Source organism: Drosophila obscura, unplaced genomic scaffold, assembly GCF_018151105.1.
Source record: "Drosophila obscura isolate BZ-5 IFL unplaced genomic scaffold, ASM1815110v1 contig_192, whole genome shotgun sequence".
In the NCBI taxonomy this organism is placed as follows: Eukaryota; Metazoa; Arthropoda; class Insecta; order Diptera; family Drosophilidae; genus Drosophila; species Drosophila obscura.
Window position 1 is genome coordinate 2,938,511 of NW_024542781.1, and position 18,459 is coordinate 2,956,969.

Genomic DNA, 18,459 nt, shown 5'->3' on the forward strand with positions numbered 1-18,459 from the left:
AGTGCCGTTACCCTTTATGCAATTACAAGTACGTGCAATTTCCACAGAGCTTAATTAGAAGCGCATAGAGCATGGGCAGCAGGCACTTGACTGACTTGACTGACTGATGATTATTTATCACCGTCGTGAGTCGTGCGACAATGACACGAGATAGCCACAGAGAGCAGAGCAAAGCCGGGCCAAGACCTACAGCCAGACCAGCGGCAGCAGGCAGCAGCATCGTTAGCAACATTTTGTCTGCAACAAGTGACTGACACAGCCTGTGTGCCCCTGCACTGATGGACAGCCTGGATGACGGACTGCCTCGCTGCCTAGCTGCCTGGCTGCCTGGCTGCCTGACTGGCTGGGCGCACTCAATCTTTCAATTTGAGGCTGCACTTCAATCGGTTCAGGGCCCTGTCATCATTTCGGTGCCTGACGTTCTGTGAGAACGAAATTAGTGTGCCATCAAAGGAAGCGCAGTGGAAAGCAGTACATTTCCACTGAATAAATGGTCTGGAAATATCAATATTGCACTTCTCAGGTTACGCTTAAGGAATCCGCACATGGCATATCAATCACCTGCAGCTGTAGGTATTTAATACACACTTCAGACTTCTAGCCAATGGATGTATATCAGTAGTAGATTAAAGCTTGAACTATGCTCATGTACGCAATTCTGTTGGCTCTTCTCAGTGCATGTCCAGAGCATGAGACGGCTGACAAATACGCCAAATTATTTGTAGACTTTACCATTCTGCAAGGTGAGGTTTCAAGTACTATCCAATTGCATCACTGGATTTGTTTTCGCCCACAGAGAGTTGCCTGTTCCGACCCGTTTATGGCCGGTGCAAGGAAAACATAAAGGTCTACGGCTACGATTATGAAAACAATGTCTGTGTAGAGTATTTTTACAGCGGCTGCGGCGGCAATACCAATCGCTTCACCTCTGCGGAAGAGTGTAAGACATTATGCTCTATAAACAGAGAGAACGAAATCAAAGTCGCCAGAGACAAAGACCCATACCCGAGTCTAGGAGCCACAACGGAATGGCCGGAATAAACTAAAAAACTATTAACTATACTCGAGAGTGTTCTCCTCTGATTGAAGTAAAATGTTGAATCGGAGTTGTCTCATTTAATGTGTGCTTTTTTCCACTTGGATATCCCTCCCGAAACGAATCGCTTTATGGGTGGTGCATGGCTAATCCCCAATTCATATCCAATTTGTTCTATGCGGAAGTGCTTTGTGGCAGTCAATGCAGCGGAACTAAACTATTAACGCCTCAAAATTGTACGAGTACGAGTACGATACTGGTACAATCTAATGACTTTATTATGAGCAATGCAGGGCCACAGCCACAACCGAGAGCCATATACTCGTAAGTTGTTGGAGGCTGATGTTGCGACTGCGACTGCGACTGACGCTGCCGCCGCTGCTGCCGGCGCTGCTGCTGCTGCTTGCTGCACCCACCAGTAAATGACGTCAGGGTGCGGCGTCGGCTTGGAGCCTTTCAAGTGTGCTGCAAACTGAAATGAATACCTAGCCAAAACCAAAGCAAAACTGAACCGAGATCGGGCCAGGCCATGACTGTATATCAGTTGACGTTTTCTTTGGCTGGCGTTGACAATTATTTATGGTAATAAACAGTTCCGCTAGCGCTTGTACTTGCCCTCGTACTCGACTCGAACTCGTATCTGTATCTATTCCTTCTCCTTTGCCGGAGAGATACTAAATCTCAAGATCCAGCCAAATATTTTTGGAGCCGACATAATGCGCCCCTAATTGCTGTACTGCTATCCACACTTTATCGATGTGCGATAATAACCATAGAATTTTACGATTTCCACAATTGAAAATCTGCATTGAGAGGGGTGGTGGGGGGCGCTGCATTCAAACAATTCACAGTTTGTAAGGCACCCAGAGGTCGGTTCGGTTCGGTTTCAGCAAACAGCTGGAATGGAAACAAAACAAAACAAAAAATGGCAAAACAAATGGCCAGTGTCTCATTAATGCCACACAATGGTGGCAGCCAACGGCGTCCAAAATATGTATGCAACATTCATCAATCACACAGCAAGCGAACGAGCCCAGCCAGCCAGCCAGAGAGCGAACGGAGCGTGCCGCACACTCTGCTGGACGGACGGACGAATGAGAATGAGTTCACGCGCTGCACTTGAGGTCGGACGGACAGAGCGGACACTGGATGGACAGAGTGGACAGCGGGTGGACTTGTGTGCGGATTGATTTGCTTGGCGCATTTTCAAGTCAATTACACATATTTGTGGCATTTGCGGCAATTGAGTATGAAAAGTCATGCGGTGGGTCGCCCCGACGTAGTCGTAGGTGTTGGCCGACTGTCTATTTTATTTGTTTGCGGGCTTGTTTGTTTGTTCGTGTGTGTGTGTGTGTTTGTAGATGTGTAGATGTGGCATGCCACAACACAGCAACAGCGCGCCTCGCTGCATGTGTCCGCCCACAAAACGTTGCCAAAGCTGGAACTGCAACTGTGGCTGAGACTGAGACTGAGGCTGAGACTGAGGCTGACCAAGTGAGTCACGTTGCCAGTCATGCGAACCATAATTCATGTCCATGTCCATGTCATTGCACAACAACATCTGCATGGGTACGACGGCCAAAGCTCATGGCACAGGGCCAACCAAGGGTTAAATGGCGGCGGCTCTTATCAAACAGCTGATCGGAAAGCAAAGCTTCCCACCAAACAAAAGCAAAGCTTTGCTTGGCCCACAGCAAAAACACACTGATAAGAAAGTTTCTGGGCGGCGCATGTGTCATTCAAAGAGAGACAGATAGAGAGAGCGAAAGCATAGCAGAGAAAAGTAAATACTGTTGAGTGACAAAATCAGAGAGAGAGAGAAAGATAAGCAGGCAAAAGCTCAGTGGGCCAACAAATAAAGCAAAGAACAACAACAAGTGCAGAGGAAAGGGAAAAGAGAAGAAAAGTTACTCATACTCGTATTTTGTTTACAACCAGAGTATTTACTGTTGTTACTGTTGTTGCTTGTATAGGGTACGCTCGTATAACATTTTATGATCTTAGATTTGGCCAGTTGGTCGGGCTATATGTGAGTGCGTGTATCTTTGTGCTACTTGTACGACATAGAAATTGTTGCTGGAGGAACTTTGAACATTTCCGTTTTGGCAAGTGCTCTTTAAACAATCTACAGTGAAAGTTCTCCTTTAATGTATGATGTAAGCATAAATTCCATAATTTTTCATAATAGTAAAATATAAAAAGAGAACTAAATAAATACGATCAAAGATGAATTTGTACTTTGTTTTTCCAACAATTCGCTAAGTTTACTTAGAAATTTCTATAGTTCCATAAGTTGCTCAATCAGTTTTTTATGTCGAACAGCCAATTATTCCTTAAATATTATTCCTAATTATTCCTTGTACCATAAGAATATCACTTTTAAGAGTCCCTCAACCAATTTTCTTAGGCGGATATTTCCCTTACTCTCACTGAACATTAGCCATGGGTGTTCCCCTGCATACATACATACATACATATATCTAACAGTTTCAATAATAAACTAACAACTCCCCGAAGTGCCAGATCTGCCAGAGATATACAACAGATCGGCACTTACTCAACACCTCTCACACCCACACACTGTGCATACCATCGGAAATTCTTTGTCGGATCATTTATCAACTGCACGAACAGATCGATCGATCGTTGTGGTAATCCAATACAATTTATTCCAGAGATAGAACATTTATTTTTATGCATGGCAACATCGGGGCAAGTCAAGGCGTTGGTTCTGTTCCCTTTGCCGCTGCACTGCACTGCATTCCTCCAGCAGTGTGATTACAGCAATGTGAAGAAAAGCTGCAACTATTTTTAACATTCTTACACTCTGCATCTCTGCTCTGTGCTGTGCTTTCTCCATCTACCTCGCTCTCTTTGGCTGTGCGTCTGTCAGTTTTGCACATCAAAATACGTAAACAAAAGCGTATTATCGTCTAAATAAACACAAACAAAACTGTATTTATTCTCAGAGCGCTCTCCCTCTCTCTCTGTCTCTAAATTTCTCTCTGGCTCTCCGACTCACTCCGAGCACTCTCTCCGTATACTTTCCCCGCTCTTTCGCCCGCATCTAGAAGGCAAAACAATCGAGTGAAAGCGCGGAGCGGTGCAAAAGGCAAACCATAACCAAAATGTATTGTATTCCCATGAACAAAACAGAGAAAAATACAGAGAAACATTGTTATAAAAAGAAAAACTTTCATTGGTGTCGTCTCCCGAGCGGATGGGACGGATATACATTGCACACAAGAGCCAAAGTGCACGACGCATGGTGGCAGTGGCAGGGGCAGAGAAGGGCAGAGAAGAGCAGAGCAGAGCAGAGCACTACGGAGCGGAGTGCCCACGGAGAGCGAAATTATTACGGAACTAACGCCAGACCCAGACCCAGAGCGAGACCCAGTCGCTGTCGCAGACTAGAGTTGTGCAGTCGGAACGGAGTCGGAAATTGGTATCGTAGGGCGGAATCTGAATCTGAATCGGAATCGGGGAATCGACAATTGAGAGGCGTACGGACCGGACCCAACCATTCTCGTCAAATGGGAAAATGTGCTAGAGATGTTTGCTGGAAGCGGACGACGACGAGGACGGGGCATGCTGCAGCATGCATGAAACCAAGCAAATGAATATAATTGAATTCCCAGTGAAACGAAACGAAACGAAATCAAATGACAAAATTTATTAAATTAAACAAGACGTGAAAAGTCAGTCCCAGCCCCAGCACTCAACGGTCCGCCCCCACGAAACGAAAGTCTCCAAAACTCACACACACTCGCGTATATGCTCGTACCGTATTAAGACAAATAGAAATAATAATACTTCCCAAATAAACTAAGCGAAAAAGGTAGATGCAAAAGAAATCAACGAAAAGCGAAAATTGTTTGTCTTGCAAGCCTGAAAATGTATCTGCCAAGTGGCTGTGATTGTATCTCAGAGTGCGTGTGTGTGTGTGTATTTCCAGCTGTGAGTGTGTGTTTGCGTGTGTGTATATGGTAGTACGAGAGTACACGCCTTTTAAGTGCACTAACCGAAAATGCCAATAACAAATGTGTATGTAAGTGTGTCTGTCTGTGTGTTGTGTGTCTGTGTTCCCCGAGTTTCACAAATGAATGAACAGACAATTCGGACAGACACCACCGGAAATGATTTACCAGACAAACTGTCAACGTTTTCGCATTGGATTACACCCGGAGAGTACGAGTATCTGGCAGATACGTTTTCTATATATGCATTCACATTGTCTGGTGTCTGGCAATAGCTTTATAGCTGCTTAGGGTCAATATCCTTTGACCCAATTATGTGCGGGGTCTCGCTGTGTGTGGGTGGGAAGGGGTGGGGAGGAGATATGCAAACTACTGCCAATTGACATTTGTCGTTGCTGCTGTTGTTGCTCTGGTGTCAAGCTGCTGCTTCTAATGTGCCTCAATTTCCGTTGCCTTTCTTTGGCCTGGTCTAAACGCATCCTCCGTAACCCCCGACCCGTCCCGCCCACCAACTGCTGCTCCTGACACGCCTCAGAGTTGGCTGGCGAAAAATTATGAATAGCCAGGGGATGGTGGGGAGAGGAAAGAAGGACTCCAGAGGGGTAGCATAGTACGAGTAGTATGTGGGGAGTGGAGCACAAAGCTTAGTCGGTGGTGGGCGCGGCAGAGCAGGCGCACTCTATACAACTCTCTCTGGGTCTCTCTCTCTCTCTTTGCACCCCTCCCTCTGCAGGATGTGCCTAACCTACCTTTTGTTGAATTTTATAGTATATAGTATGATAAATGATACATGTACATATCCATGTTTGTGGCTGCTTGTGGCTGTTTATTTGTCTGTGTGTGTGTGTGTGGGAGTGTGTGTAAGAGTGTCCCTGCATGTGCGTGTAAGCAGGTGATTATCTGTTGCAGCCTTGCCCGAGTATTTATCTCATTGAAGCATTGAAAAGTGGCAGGGCAGACGACACGACACAACACGACTACACAGGACACGACGAGACGACGGGCAGCCTGCTTTTAGGCGCACACAACGTGCGTTATCATGTTGCGGAGTCAGAGCCCCATACCTCCATTCCATACATCTGCACAATGGGGCAAAGTCTCATGAGCCATATAAGAATTTTCCCTGATCATTTCATATCATTTAGCAATGTGAATGTTTTGTGCAATTTAATATTTCACACTCTGCCATTTGGCTATAGTTTGCATCGGATGCATTTCTCTTTGAAACAGAAATCGAATACTACGTATATATGGTGTGGCAGGTTAGCATTATCACACATCTGTCTGTATATTGTGGGGAAAAACAAATAAACACCGCAACGATGACTCCAGAAATACATAAATGTATGTATATATACCTACGTTATCTTTGCAAGGCCTATATATATTTATATATATATATTTTTTACACGTCATATGTACGTGTAGTACAGCCTTAATTGTGAACACAAAAATGTGGGTTTTCCCAGCAATTCCAGCAGCAATTCTCAGTAGATAAAACAAATCTGAACAACTGAAAATACTCTGATTGGTTGATTTCTGTTATTTCCGATGAATTCCCACTACTTTCTATCACCTTCTTGCTTTCTTATCAACTGTAAACATTGCTGAGAGAATTTTATATCACAGATTTGATATGTGAGAATGGCATTTGACTCCCATGGTGCACGACTCGACTGTGTCACGTAGTACATATCAAAGATACTCGAAGATATTCCAGCGCGTGAAAAGCACTTCATCAGGAACAAGCAAGGCTCCACTCGCTGTGCGACCCCCACCAACCCCACTCTGGTGTCTTATTGTGCAATTTTTTTAATGGCATCCCCTGAGTGGGTGGAAAAGCTGACTGTGTGTGTGTGGCTGCTGGATGGGGATGGGTGTGGATGTGGGTGTGGATGTGGGTGTGGGTGTGGGTGCGAGCCTAAATGGAAAGACATGCTAAAAGTCATTAGAGAAAAGGCGACCTAACACAAAGCCGCCGGCGTTTTAATGAAGCACACTTGACAGTCATAATTCATTTGCAGCAAATCAGCAACTCTGGCCAGAGGGGGAGAGGGGTAGAGGGGCCAGAGGGCTGGTCCTTGAAACCTGTCAGCGATTAAGAGTGTAGGAAAGTCCATTAACGAGAATCCATTTACAGCCTGTTTACAGCCTCACATCCAGCGACAATGGGCAAGGATCAGGAGTTCCTGGAGGCGGCGCGCAACGGCAACATCAGCCACATCGAGAAGGTCCTCACACAGAAGGCTAAAAGGGCGGGGCCTCTGGCCAGCCTGCGCCGCGGCACTGGCGTCAATGTACAGGACAGCGGCGGCTACTCGGCCCTCCATCATGCCTGCCTCAATGGCCACGAGGATATAGTGAGGCTGCTGCTCGCCCACGATGCCTCGCCCAATCTTCCGGACACTCGTGGCTCATCGCCCCTTCATCTGGCCGCCTGGGCCGGTGAGACGGACATTGTGCGACTGCTCCTCACGCATCCCTATCGACCGGCCAGTGCCAATCTGCAGACCATTGAGCAGGAGACGCCGCTGCACTGTGCCGCCCAGCATGGACACACCGGTGCCCTGGCTCTGCTACTGGGCCACGACGCGGACCCCAATATGCGCAACTCTCGGGGAGAAACACCCCTAGATCTGGCCGCCCAGTACGGTCGCCTGCAGGCGGTCCAAATGCTGATTCGAGCCCATCCCGAGCTGATCGCCCACCTGGCGGCCATGGAAAGGGGTACACCATCGCCCTCGTCTCCGGCCTCCCCCAGCCGGACCATCTTCCCACACACCTGTCTGCACCTGGCCAGTCGCAACGGACACAAGAGCGTCGTGGAGGTGCTGCTGGCGGCGGGCGTCAGTGTCAATTTGCTGACGCCCTCGGGCACGGCCCTGCACGAGGCGTCGCTGTGCGGCAAGGAGAATGTTGTGAGGACTCTGCTGAGGGCTGGCATCGATTTATCAGCCACCGACAACGAAGGACGCACTGCCCTGGACATTCTGCGCGAGTTTCCGCCGCATGTGACCAAGCATATAGTGGCAGTGATCAACAGTGCGTATGAGTAATCCACAAACTGAATCAACTTTAAGATATATGTATAATTTATGCTTACCTAACCGCCAATTAATCATTTGCACTTATCGAGTGTGCAGTTATCTGAACGCAACGCCACATAAACACTGTTGACCCCAATCGTGTGGGAGACCAACCACATATGGTGCGATAAGTGCTAGGTCCATTCCACTTTGATCCTCAAGTATATGTATCTGTGTGGTGCAAGATCAAGTTGTTTTCATGACGTTCCAAGAACTGTAGTAATCTGTTTTCCGAACTAAGTGGGATCCCTTTGTCCGCATAGTCTCAGTATTTATTTTTTTATTTTTTATTAATCCTTTTTATCACTACAAAGTTTACAAACAAATTATTATTGGAAGACACTAGACTTAATTAATATAATAAATAATTATAATTGATAGTAGCTAATTTGTTTTTGCCCCCCCCAACGAATCAGATGGCACTAGAAAGTTCATGTGTAAAAATAATACCATTCCATACAAAAAAAAAATTTTTTTAATGCCAAAGTTGAAGAAACATTAGAAAATATAGAAAACTTAAATTTTGAGTCGCTATATCTTCAGATATATCCATTCTATTACCACGAATCAAAAATCCTGTGAAGGGTACTAACATTTTCTTGTCAATCTATTACTTTTTGTGGATATCCGCACTGCATGTTCTGAGCAAAAATTATGAAAATGCAAACAGTCATCGAATTTCTGTTCTTTTAATTTTTAAAAAATATTTTGTGGGTATATTGCAAATTCTAAGTATGAGGAAGTGATCTACTCATCACGGCCCACAACCTAAATTTTGTCTCGTGCTATTAATGTGTTGGTTTTCTTTTGTTGTTTTTGTATATTTTAATTTTTATTTTTAAAATTATTTTTTTAATACAAGAATTTTGTTGTCTTTCGTGCAGACTTTCGCCACCAAATGGACACCGATGAGGTTGATGAGGTTATATACAGACAGCACACGGGGCCGCCACCGCACTCAGGGCGAGGTGGCCAGATAAAGCAGCCGCAGTCGCAGCACAGCAGCAATCACTACCACTTCAACTCGAACAACCACTTGCTGAACCACTCGCACTCCATGCAGCAGTCGGGCTACAGCAAGCAGCGTCTGAGTGCCGGCAATGGGGGTGGCACCTACAATGGAGGCAAGTCCCTGGACAGCGCCCTGCAACCAGACGATCGTTTCTACCAGGATCTCAACGCCCACTCGCCGCTGCACAGCCAGATGTAAGTAGGAGATGGGTTTACTTTGGATTGCTCCTATCTGATTTCTCTCTTGTTTTTTTTTTTTTTGCTATAGAGAAATTGTTGGGGGCTACAGTGTGAGTCCTTCCTCGTCGCTGAGCAGCTTTGAGCCGGCTTCGGTGTCGCCTCGATCCCGCTGCTCCACCGGTGGCGTTGGGGGCCAGCCCCTGCAGATGAGCACCTTTGCCCCGGCTGGTCCGCCGAAGAAGCCGCCGCGCCGGAATCTCTCCGTATCGCCCACACATGCCGGATCGGGCCAGCAGTTCAGCTACAGCTCCCCCAGCTCCAGCCAGGGACAGCAGCAGCAGCAGCATCTGCGGCGTCCGCCACCCACCGACAGTCCGTACTCCCATCAGAGCCATGGCAGTGTCGGTGGCATGAGCTTCGATGAGACGCAGCTGAGGGAAAGACAACGAAGCGATCGGCTCTATGCCAGTGCCAGGCAGAGTACGCGCTCAGCCATAGCCGGGGGAGTGAGCCTCAGTTCCAGCAGTAAGTAGAGCTACTAAGAGCTCCTCTGATGCACGGCTCATAAAGATAATCTTGCAGATGACATGCTGGATCGGCAGTGCAGCAGCTCGGAGCTGAACAGCGAGACAAGTCTCCCGAACTCGAGCGGAGAGTCGCCAGCCACCAGCTCCATGAAGCGCCCCATTCCGGCACCGCGAAGTGCGGCCACCAAGCTGTCCAAGGAGCTGCTCAAGTCCTGCGAGAGTGCCACCCTCAAGTCGTACAATCCCAACCGAAAGCTCAAGCGGAATCGGAACAGCAGGTGGGGATAACCTTTACAGGAACAGCCAAGAGATACTTTATGTTCGTTCTATCACAGCGCCAATGTGGCCAACAAGTCGAGTGGTGCCGCCGATGAGAACTGCGAGGCCAAGCAGCAGATACCCAGCAGTCCCACCCACTACAAGCAGCCACCGACGCCGGATCATCCGCCGCCCAGCTCCAGCCAAGCGGAGCGCACCATCCACGAAAGGATACGTCCGTTGAGTCAGGAGTACAAGCGTCGCTCGGCCCTGCTGCAGCTGCAGGCGGCACAGCAGCTGATGATCGAGACGGGATCATCGCCATCGAAGCTACTGCCGACGCTGGGCACGCCCGGCTACGACTACGATGACGCGGTGACAGTGGTGCCCCGTTGTCCGGCCCCCTCTTCGGGCTCACTGAGCTCGAGCATTTCCTGCTCCTCGGACCACAGCCTGTCCCACTCGACGGACTATGTGGAGGAGTTTGTGAGTGATGTGCCCTTTGCGGGTCTGCTCAAGGGAGCTGCCACACAGCCTAGAGAGCTGCATCCTACGGTGCAGGTGCTCGTACAGGTCCCAGAGGAGGGAAAGCCACAGCAGCAGCAGCCCCCTACCCCGTGAGCGTCCTCCATTGCCCACCAAGCCAGCTGTTCCGGAGAGAAAGTTCATCAAGCCCCCGACGACGCCCACTAATCAAGCGCAGCAGCAGCAGCCGTCACCTCAAACGCTGGAGGCCAATGGCAACTCGGCAACGGATGTGCCGGCTGCTCCCTTGGCACCTCGCCGTTCGCCCTCAAAATCGCCCACAAAATCGGCTGGAAAATCCCCTGCCAAGTCTCCGGGAAGCGGGCACTCGGCGGCCACACGGAATTCGATCAACCTGCTGAGCCCCTTCAATGCGGAGGAGGCGCGCAAGAAGATCTCGGAGATAATTGAGAACTTTGGCAGCGGCATCCTCAACACCAGCATCACGCCCACACACGACATTGAGCTGGATTTCGAGGACATGGAGGTGCCCAACGAGCGTCGGGAATTGGCCACGCGTCTGCGCAACGCCGGACTGCTGCATCTGGAGCGGATGCTCTTCGAGAATGGCTATGATAGCTACAAATTCGTGGTAAGTTTCGGCTCAGTTTTGTCCAATCTTAATCTCAATCTTCATGATGTTCGCTTCAGCACAATGTCTTCGAGGAGCCGGACATTCCCTTGCTGCACATTCCCGAACGAGATGCACCGAAGCTGCTGCGCTTTGTCCAGACCCTGCCGCCTGCTGAGTTCCAGCCGCAGGTGCCCATCAAAACGCAGCAGGAGAACAAGCAACAGGGCGTCGCCACGCTCCAGCAGTGGCTCCACAGCATCGCCCTGCCCGAGTACCTGGAGTTCTTCAAGTAAGCTGCATGCCGATTCCCAAGCATTATCCATTCAAATCGATCCAAATCTCGTATAGCAAACATCTGTACAACACCATTGAGAGCGTGTGCGGTGTGTGGGATGTGGAGCTGCAGACGGTTCTGGAGATCAACAAGCTGGGCCACCGCAGACGCATCCTGCAGTCCCTGGCCTACATCCGACAGATGCGGGACAGCGACTCCAAGGCGTCCCTGAAGACGCCGCTGGGCGAGAACAACGAAACCAATCAGCTGGCAACGAACGGCAATGGCAACAAGGAGGTGGTGGCACCCAGGATACCCCCCAATCCTGTGCAGCATCGCAATTCCATAACGGGCTATCGCAAGAGTCGGTAAGAATGAGTTTCGTTCTCGTATATCCAAAAGGAATACTTCTCATTTACATCATTCATATCTGCTGAAGCCCTGCACCACCACCACCGGCTCCTCCGGCGAGGAAAGCTGTGCCAGCCACTGCTCCACTCCACATACGGGCACCCTCAGAGCTGCTGCTGGGTCTGCCAGCCAATCTCCGGACCACCGAATGGCGCCACTCGGCGCAGACTTTGCTCAACGAGCACATCAATTACGAGGTCCAGGTGGGTTTGCTCTTCAGGCATCCTATCAAGGGCAAACTAAAACCAAGGAATATACATACATATCTTTACAGTACCTCGGCTCAACGGTTGTGAAAGAACTACGTGGCACAGAGTCCACTAAGAAGTCCATACAAAAGCTGAAATCCTCTGGGGAAGGTGAAGGCAAATCGGGGTCACCGCTCTCCCTGGCCATCAGTCATCGCGGTGTAGAGTTCGTCGATGTGAGCAGCAAGGTAAGTCCCTCACAGAGAGCGAGCTATACTTTACTATCCTTATATGGATATTCCTTGACATATCTTCAGCGCATCATTTGCGAGCATGAGATACAGAACATCAACTGCGCCTGCCAGGACTCGGAGGATCTGCGACACTTTGCCTACATCACCAAAGAGCAGGATCTGCACTACTGCCATGTGTTTCAGGTCCAAAGCACAGTAAGTAAAACAGGTACAAAATAACTCAAGCGTGAACTCTCCTTGCTGAACATCTCCTATTTCGCCACGCAGGATCTGGCAAGTGAGATTATACTGACGCTGGGACAGGCCTTCGAGGTAGCCTACCAGTTGGCGCTGCGTGATGGGATTGCCGCCACGCCAGCGCTGCTCCTGGATAATGGCATGCTGCTGGGCGAGTACTGTGGTGGGAAATAGAGCGAGGACCTGGCTGCAGTTCAAGCCCAAGCAAAGGAACCCACACCGGCACCACTCAGGCCAGGTCGCAGTCTCAATCTAAATCTCAGTCACAATCCCAAACACAGTCGCAGTCGCAGTCTCTGCTCCAAACTACTTTGCCTCACCAACTACGGGGCCCTGTTCAAGCTCTAGTTAGATGGAATTTTCCGTGAGATGGTAGCTACATAACTTCCAGATCGTAGTTCTTGCATTTTATACGAAATGTTATTTAAAGAAAACAAAAAACAAAAAACCAAAAACAAAAACATTTTCGAATGGCCAAAGAACAACTACAAAACTACAAAAGAACGAACAAAAAGACTCTTAACAAAAGGCACAATTTTTTTCAATGTAAGAGAAACGCACAACAAATACACAAGGCTTTTTTCGAGCTTCAAAACTTCCACAAACGATGAAAAAAAAAACAAAAAAACCAAACAGCTTTCTTTCGTATGGAGATTATCATTAGATGCATTTTGAATTTTTCCCCCCTTGAAAACCAAGCATATAAAAATAATTGCATTTACAAAGTAAACAAAACAAAAATACCAACAAAATATATGAAAATGTTTTAGCAAATTTTTAAAAAGATAAACAAAACAAAAACAACATTGAGAATCACAAAAACAAATTTAAAAAAATATATATTGGCTTATTAAACAATTTTATCGATGTTGAATGCTGCATATTTCAAATAGGACAAAACAAAGAATTGAATTGAAATTGAAATTAAAATGAAAATGAAAATACAAGCAATGCAAAAATCATATCCCGCATTCATGGAGATCTATGCATAATCTATTGGCTAATCGACATTTACTCTATATACTATATACATACGACTAATACCTAATACCGATATGTATGCGTGTGTTGTTATATAATTTTTAATTGAATATTTAAGCTAATCGAATCAAATCAAAGTACAGACAACGCATCAAGTTATAAGCATATTGTTGCTTACAAAATCATCATTAATGTAAATTGACTACATCGATGTGAAGAGTAATTTATGTATGTGTGCACGAGTGCATACATTTTAAGTATCTTTTTTGGAGCATATTTTACGAATTTTTAAAAGGAATGGAGTTTTTAACTAGTCCCTTAGTTGTTAAATTGTGAAACATTTCTGATTTGGTTTAAGGCCAGGCCTTGTTGTTGTTATCCTCTCAATCATTCTCTTGAGTTGATATTTTATTTAGCAATTGTATGCATAATTTATTCTCGTAATGATTCTACTCTATCGATGTACGCAAATGCTTTAAATGTTAGCCTGCTTCTGGTACAACAGATTCCATTAAGTACCTACCTAATCAATACAAAAACGAAGATAATTAAAGATCATCTTAATCCAATTTCTCTTGGGCAACTGAATAGATTGTTATGCCATACAGACAACACGCTCCTCCCCCAGATATAAATCAATTTTAATAAACCATATGCGAAATCATATTCTAGCCCATAACTAATGAAATTTAATAAGAAAAACAAAACCAATCTATACAAACGTACATACATATATACAATATACAACAAATTGAAAGCTGACGATCATCCGAAGATCAAAAACCCCCCTATAAAAAAGAGAAATATATACAAATTACAAAAGGAGAAAAAAACGAAATTGATGGAGAATACTAAATAAATACATAATTAACTGAAGCCACAAGTTGTTTAACTCTTGCACGGGTCAGGTCTCCCCATTTAAACGCCTCATAATGTCAATTAAGGCGCACTTTCCCACACTGGCCTCCCCATGGCAGAACGAGACAGCTACACAGAGGGACAGAGATGTAGAGAGGGAGAGCGCGCGCGATCAGTTACACAAAGGCATACGCGTAAATGCGAGTTTAATGTGAGCCGGTTTGCGGTACGGACGAGCAGGCGATGTCTTGTTGGTTTTTTATAAGGCTAAATGCGTTAACCATTTGATCATGCGAATATTAATTGGCATTGGCCAACACCACACCACACCACAGCTCAGACCGAACCCCAGGCCAGCCGCACTCATGCTCTAATGTTGCCTGCAACAAAATGCGCGCATGCGTCAAAAGTGGCCAGGCATCATTGAACAGGATAGGCAAAGAGTCTGTCCAGCCAGAATGACGACGCTTTGAGCAACCTGGGACCTGAGCATTGTACCATCATCATCATACTAGTGGTGGTATTTGGTTGAAGTAAAGAAGGAAATTTTTGGATAGATTAAAAGAAAAATAGTAAAAAAAAAAAAGTTTTAAATAAAAAATGCTTAAACTATTTTCATATTAAACTGAAAGCATTAAGCAAAAACTTTTTCCATAATTTCCATGATGATAAGTAGTGTCACGACATCGTGTCACGTATCCATCGCTAGGCGGCTGGCGGCTGGCGGCTGGCTGCATTTGATGCTTCATCTTCCGCTTAACGGTTTAAGTTATTGTCTCTCTCCGTCTCACTTGCGTGCAATTTGTGGCGCACAGCTTATCACAATTTCATTATTATTATTATTACTATTATTATTACTATAGTCATGGGGATATGTACGGGTATATAACGTTGCCTTCATGACTCCCCACCCTCCTATCGCTCTTTTCTGCACAGTACCATTTGCCATTTCTCTGGATGTGCGTTTATTTGTAATTGAAATTGCGTGACTTTATTCTTTGATTTCGCTATTCGCCATTGCCATTGCCATTTCTTGTATGCTCGTAATGTGCTTTTGCGTATAACGCGGAGCTGGGGAATGGAGAATGAGATGCGGTGAGGAGGGAGAGGAGAGGAAAGGGGTCAACCTGTAAACTTCCACATTTTGCCCTCTTCCACCAACTGATTTATGCCTTTAACTGCAAAGCACAAAACAAAGTACATACAAAAAACCCACAAGTTACGATTCAGTTAATAATACGACCTTTGGATACCATAGATTCAGATAGATTTATTAATTGCGTACTCCTCTAGAGATAGTAATCTTATAGCAAGTAGAAGTATGTCAATTCAAATATCAATAAAAATATGTAGTATAGATCTATCGTTGACAAGCAATTTCGTCAGCTTTTAGACACTGCTTTTGTACCAGTGAAAAACTCGAAAACTTTTTCTCCAGCCTTTTGCAAATAGAGGCAAAAACCCAATATACCCTTGTATTTTACGATTAATGCGTATAATGGCCAACAACATTTTTCGTGAGCTTTCATTTCGCTTCGAGTGCAGCGCAGCTGAGAGTGTGGCGGCTGCTTTGAAAGCTGTTACCCTGTTCCAAATGCCAGCAAGCAACGAAATGTTTGCCCAGCCCTTGACAAACGAATGTGTCCCAGCTAACCCCCATTTTAATGTGTGTGGGTGACTGTACATGCATGGGTATGTGTGTGTATGTGAATGAGTAAGAGAAAGCAATACTGGACAAGAGCTTTTTGCCATTGCTGCGCTGATAATCCGAATGCTGGGTGCCTGTTAAGATTTGTACCAAAAAAACCGCCAGACGCCAACATAACGCGTGCACTGAAAGTGGTCGAAATGGTCGAAGCAATTAAAGCCTTTATTCACATCGTTTAGTTCAGTTTAATGAGTAAAATAATAAATATTCTAAGGTCTCTCAACCGGCACCATTTGGCCTGAGACTTCTACATACATATAATCCTGACATGTCTCATAGCAATGTCGTTCGGTAGAGAATCGGTTCCGATTGCCGCCACAGTTAGAGTATATAAATTGACGGCATTCTCTTTTATACGGATCGTAGGCCCACAGCATGCGATGTCCTTTGCATTCTCCATATTCGGGACGTAGCGCACAGATCCCTATAGTAAATTACATCATCAATCCTTCATCCTTTACATATTTATATAAGAGTTCACGTTTTCTCAATGTATCGCTGGCTACAAACTCAACCGCTACCACAAGAACGGCCATTAGGCCAAGTAAAACTTTGAACATTCGCATCTTTCGGCTTTGAAACTCTGAATGTGAAATGAACTGAATTTCAGATGTTTTTGGCCTATTTATGGGTAACAATGAATTCATTTTGGTTACGAAAGAAAATGTGTTTGGGTCTATTAAACCAAGTACTTATTTGAAACGAGTTAGGGGGCAATAGGAGAACATCTGCATGGCTCTGATGTAAGGCCAAACTAGAGAAAAAAATATTAGTTTTACAATACAACACAATTATTTTAGAGTTTTGAAAGGAAACTTAAAAGCAGTAAAAAAGAAACGGCTAAAAGGGTATGTGATGGATCTGTAATGCATTAGCCAGCATTAATGAGAAAGTTCTAAGTGAAAGAAATACTATAATAAACTTTGAGTGTAAGTGTTTCGCAGAGTTTTACAGGAAACTTTAAATGTAAGATGTTGAATTAATCTGCATCTACATATGTAAGATGTTTCAGCTGCAGTCGTAACGAGTTTTTACCTGTCTATCCATTTAACACCCGTATAGTTAATTTAAGCCACTTAAAAAGTTACTTAGCTTTTTATATGAATATATGTTTATTGAAAATAATATCATTTATATTACATATGGTGATGGATAGTCATCATTCTTTTCAAACACCACACAAGTCATTACACATTCCTCATAAGTAGAAAAACGATTCCGATTTCCACCACAGTTTGAGTAAGTGAATTGAAGACATTCATTATTATTTGTACTGTAGGCCCAGACCATTGTATGTCCATGGCATCTTCCATATTCGGCACGCATTGCACAAATCCCTGTATGAAGGCACAGCGTTATTTATTTATATCCTTGATCCCTGATACTTATACCCTGATATCTTACTCGTCTTCAACGGATCACGGGCAAAACCATACTGAAACTGAATCATTGCAACCAGCACGGTCAGTAGTCCAAGTAATGGTCGAGAAAATCTCATATTTTCTATTTTCTCCCAGAAGGTCAGAGTGTCGACTGGACTGAAGTGCAACAGATGTTGGGGGTATTTATAGGTTAGTTTTCCCCAACGCAGCGGGCCCGCCTAATTGAAATAAATGACGGCTTAATACAGAAACAATGAACTAGTTCAACAAGTCCAACGATATTTTTCAGCTAGAGTTCTCCAATTCTTAGGAACGATATTCTTGTAATTCGAAATTTAACATATACATTTATATAGAAATCTTTTGATTTTAACTAAATTTCTAATTGTATTTAGCATCTAACATATACTTATCCTTTACAAAATTTCATGCACTGCTCATCGCTGTGGAAGCGATTTGGATTGCCGCCGCAGTTCGAATATGTGAACTGCTCGCATACTTGTCGGTAGATATTATAGGTCCACAGTGACCGACGTCCCCTGCAATTGCCATAGGCAGGTCGCAGGGCGCAGATAGCTGTGCAAAACAGAACAATTTATGATACATTTTTGTGGAAAATTTCAGGATGACAAACCGAAACGTTTTAGTCTTTCGCGTTTCTCCGTTTCCTCTTCCTGTTCTTCTTTTTCGGCATACACAAGTGAAGCGACTAGAAAAACCAGAACAAGGCGCATCCAGTGCATTTTGAGATCTTTGTAGAACCCACAGCAAGGCAATGACAGACTCAGACACGGGCTTCTACATATATAGTGCCACCCATAAAAAAGCCAATTAGTCAGCACAATGAAAATAATTAGTGGTTTGTTTTCTCTACAAAAAAATGTCTTCCAGATGGCTTCTAAATGCACAGAGCTCTTAATGTTGATAAAATTAAGCTGTTCTTGCAAATGGAGTCACGCGCTTGGCTAGACATAAATTTTTGTATACATTTA

General features: G+C 45.2%; 3 protein-coding genes across 3 annotated transcripts; 2 read left to right on the forward strand and 1 right to left on the reverse strand.

Moving 5' to 3' along the window:
* Positions 1-607: 607 nt before the first annotated feature.
* Positions 608-1,121, forward strand: LOC111065599 (kunitz-type serine protease inhibitor A). The gene is made up of 2 exons (XM_022353836.2): positions 608-743; positions 797-1,121. The coding sequence occupies exons 1-2, from the start codon at positions 641-643 to the stop codon at positions 1,039-1,041; spliced, it is 348 nt and encodes a 115-aa protein (XP_022209528.2). The 5' UTR covers positions 608-640; the 3' UTR covers positions 1,042-1,121.
* Positions 1,122-3,059: 1,938 nt separating this feature from the next.
* Positions 3,060-12,962, forward strand: LOC111065659 (ankyrin repeat and sterile alpha motif domain-containing protein 1B). The gene is given in 13 exon segments (XM_022353957.2): positions 3,060-3,192; positions 7,154-8,055; positions 8,984-9,305; positions 9,379-9,815; positions 9,873-10,095; positions 10,153-10,675; positions 10,677-11,192; positions 11,252-11,463; positions 11,523-11,816; positions 11,888-12,062; positions 12,134-12,295; positions 12,365-12,496; positions 12,569-12,962. Coding segments are annotated over 13 exon segments (4,047 nt in total). The 5' UTR covers positions 3,060-3,187; the 3' UTR covers positions 12,713-12,962.
* A 4,779-nt stretch (positions 12,963-17,741) lies between these two features.
* LOC111065661 (kunitz-type serine protease inhibitor-like) lies at positions 17,742-18,229 on the reverse strand. The gene is made up of 2 exons (XM_022353959.1): positions 18,102-18,229; positions 17,742-18,043 (listed from the first exon to the last, which is right to left on the reverse strand). Exons 1-2 carry the CDS (start codon positions 18,208-18,210, stop codon positions 17,877-17,879), a joined length of 276 nt encoding a protein of 91 aa, XP_022209651.1. The 5' UTR covers positions 18,211-18,229; the 3' UTR covers positions 17,742-17,876.
* Positions 18,230-18,459: the final 230 nt, after the last annotated feature.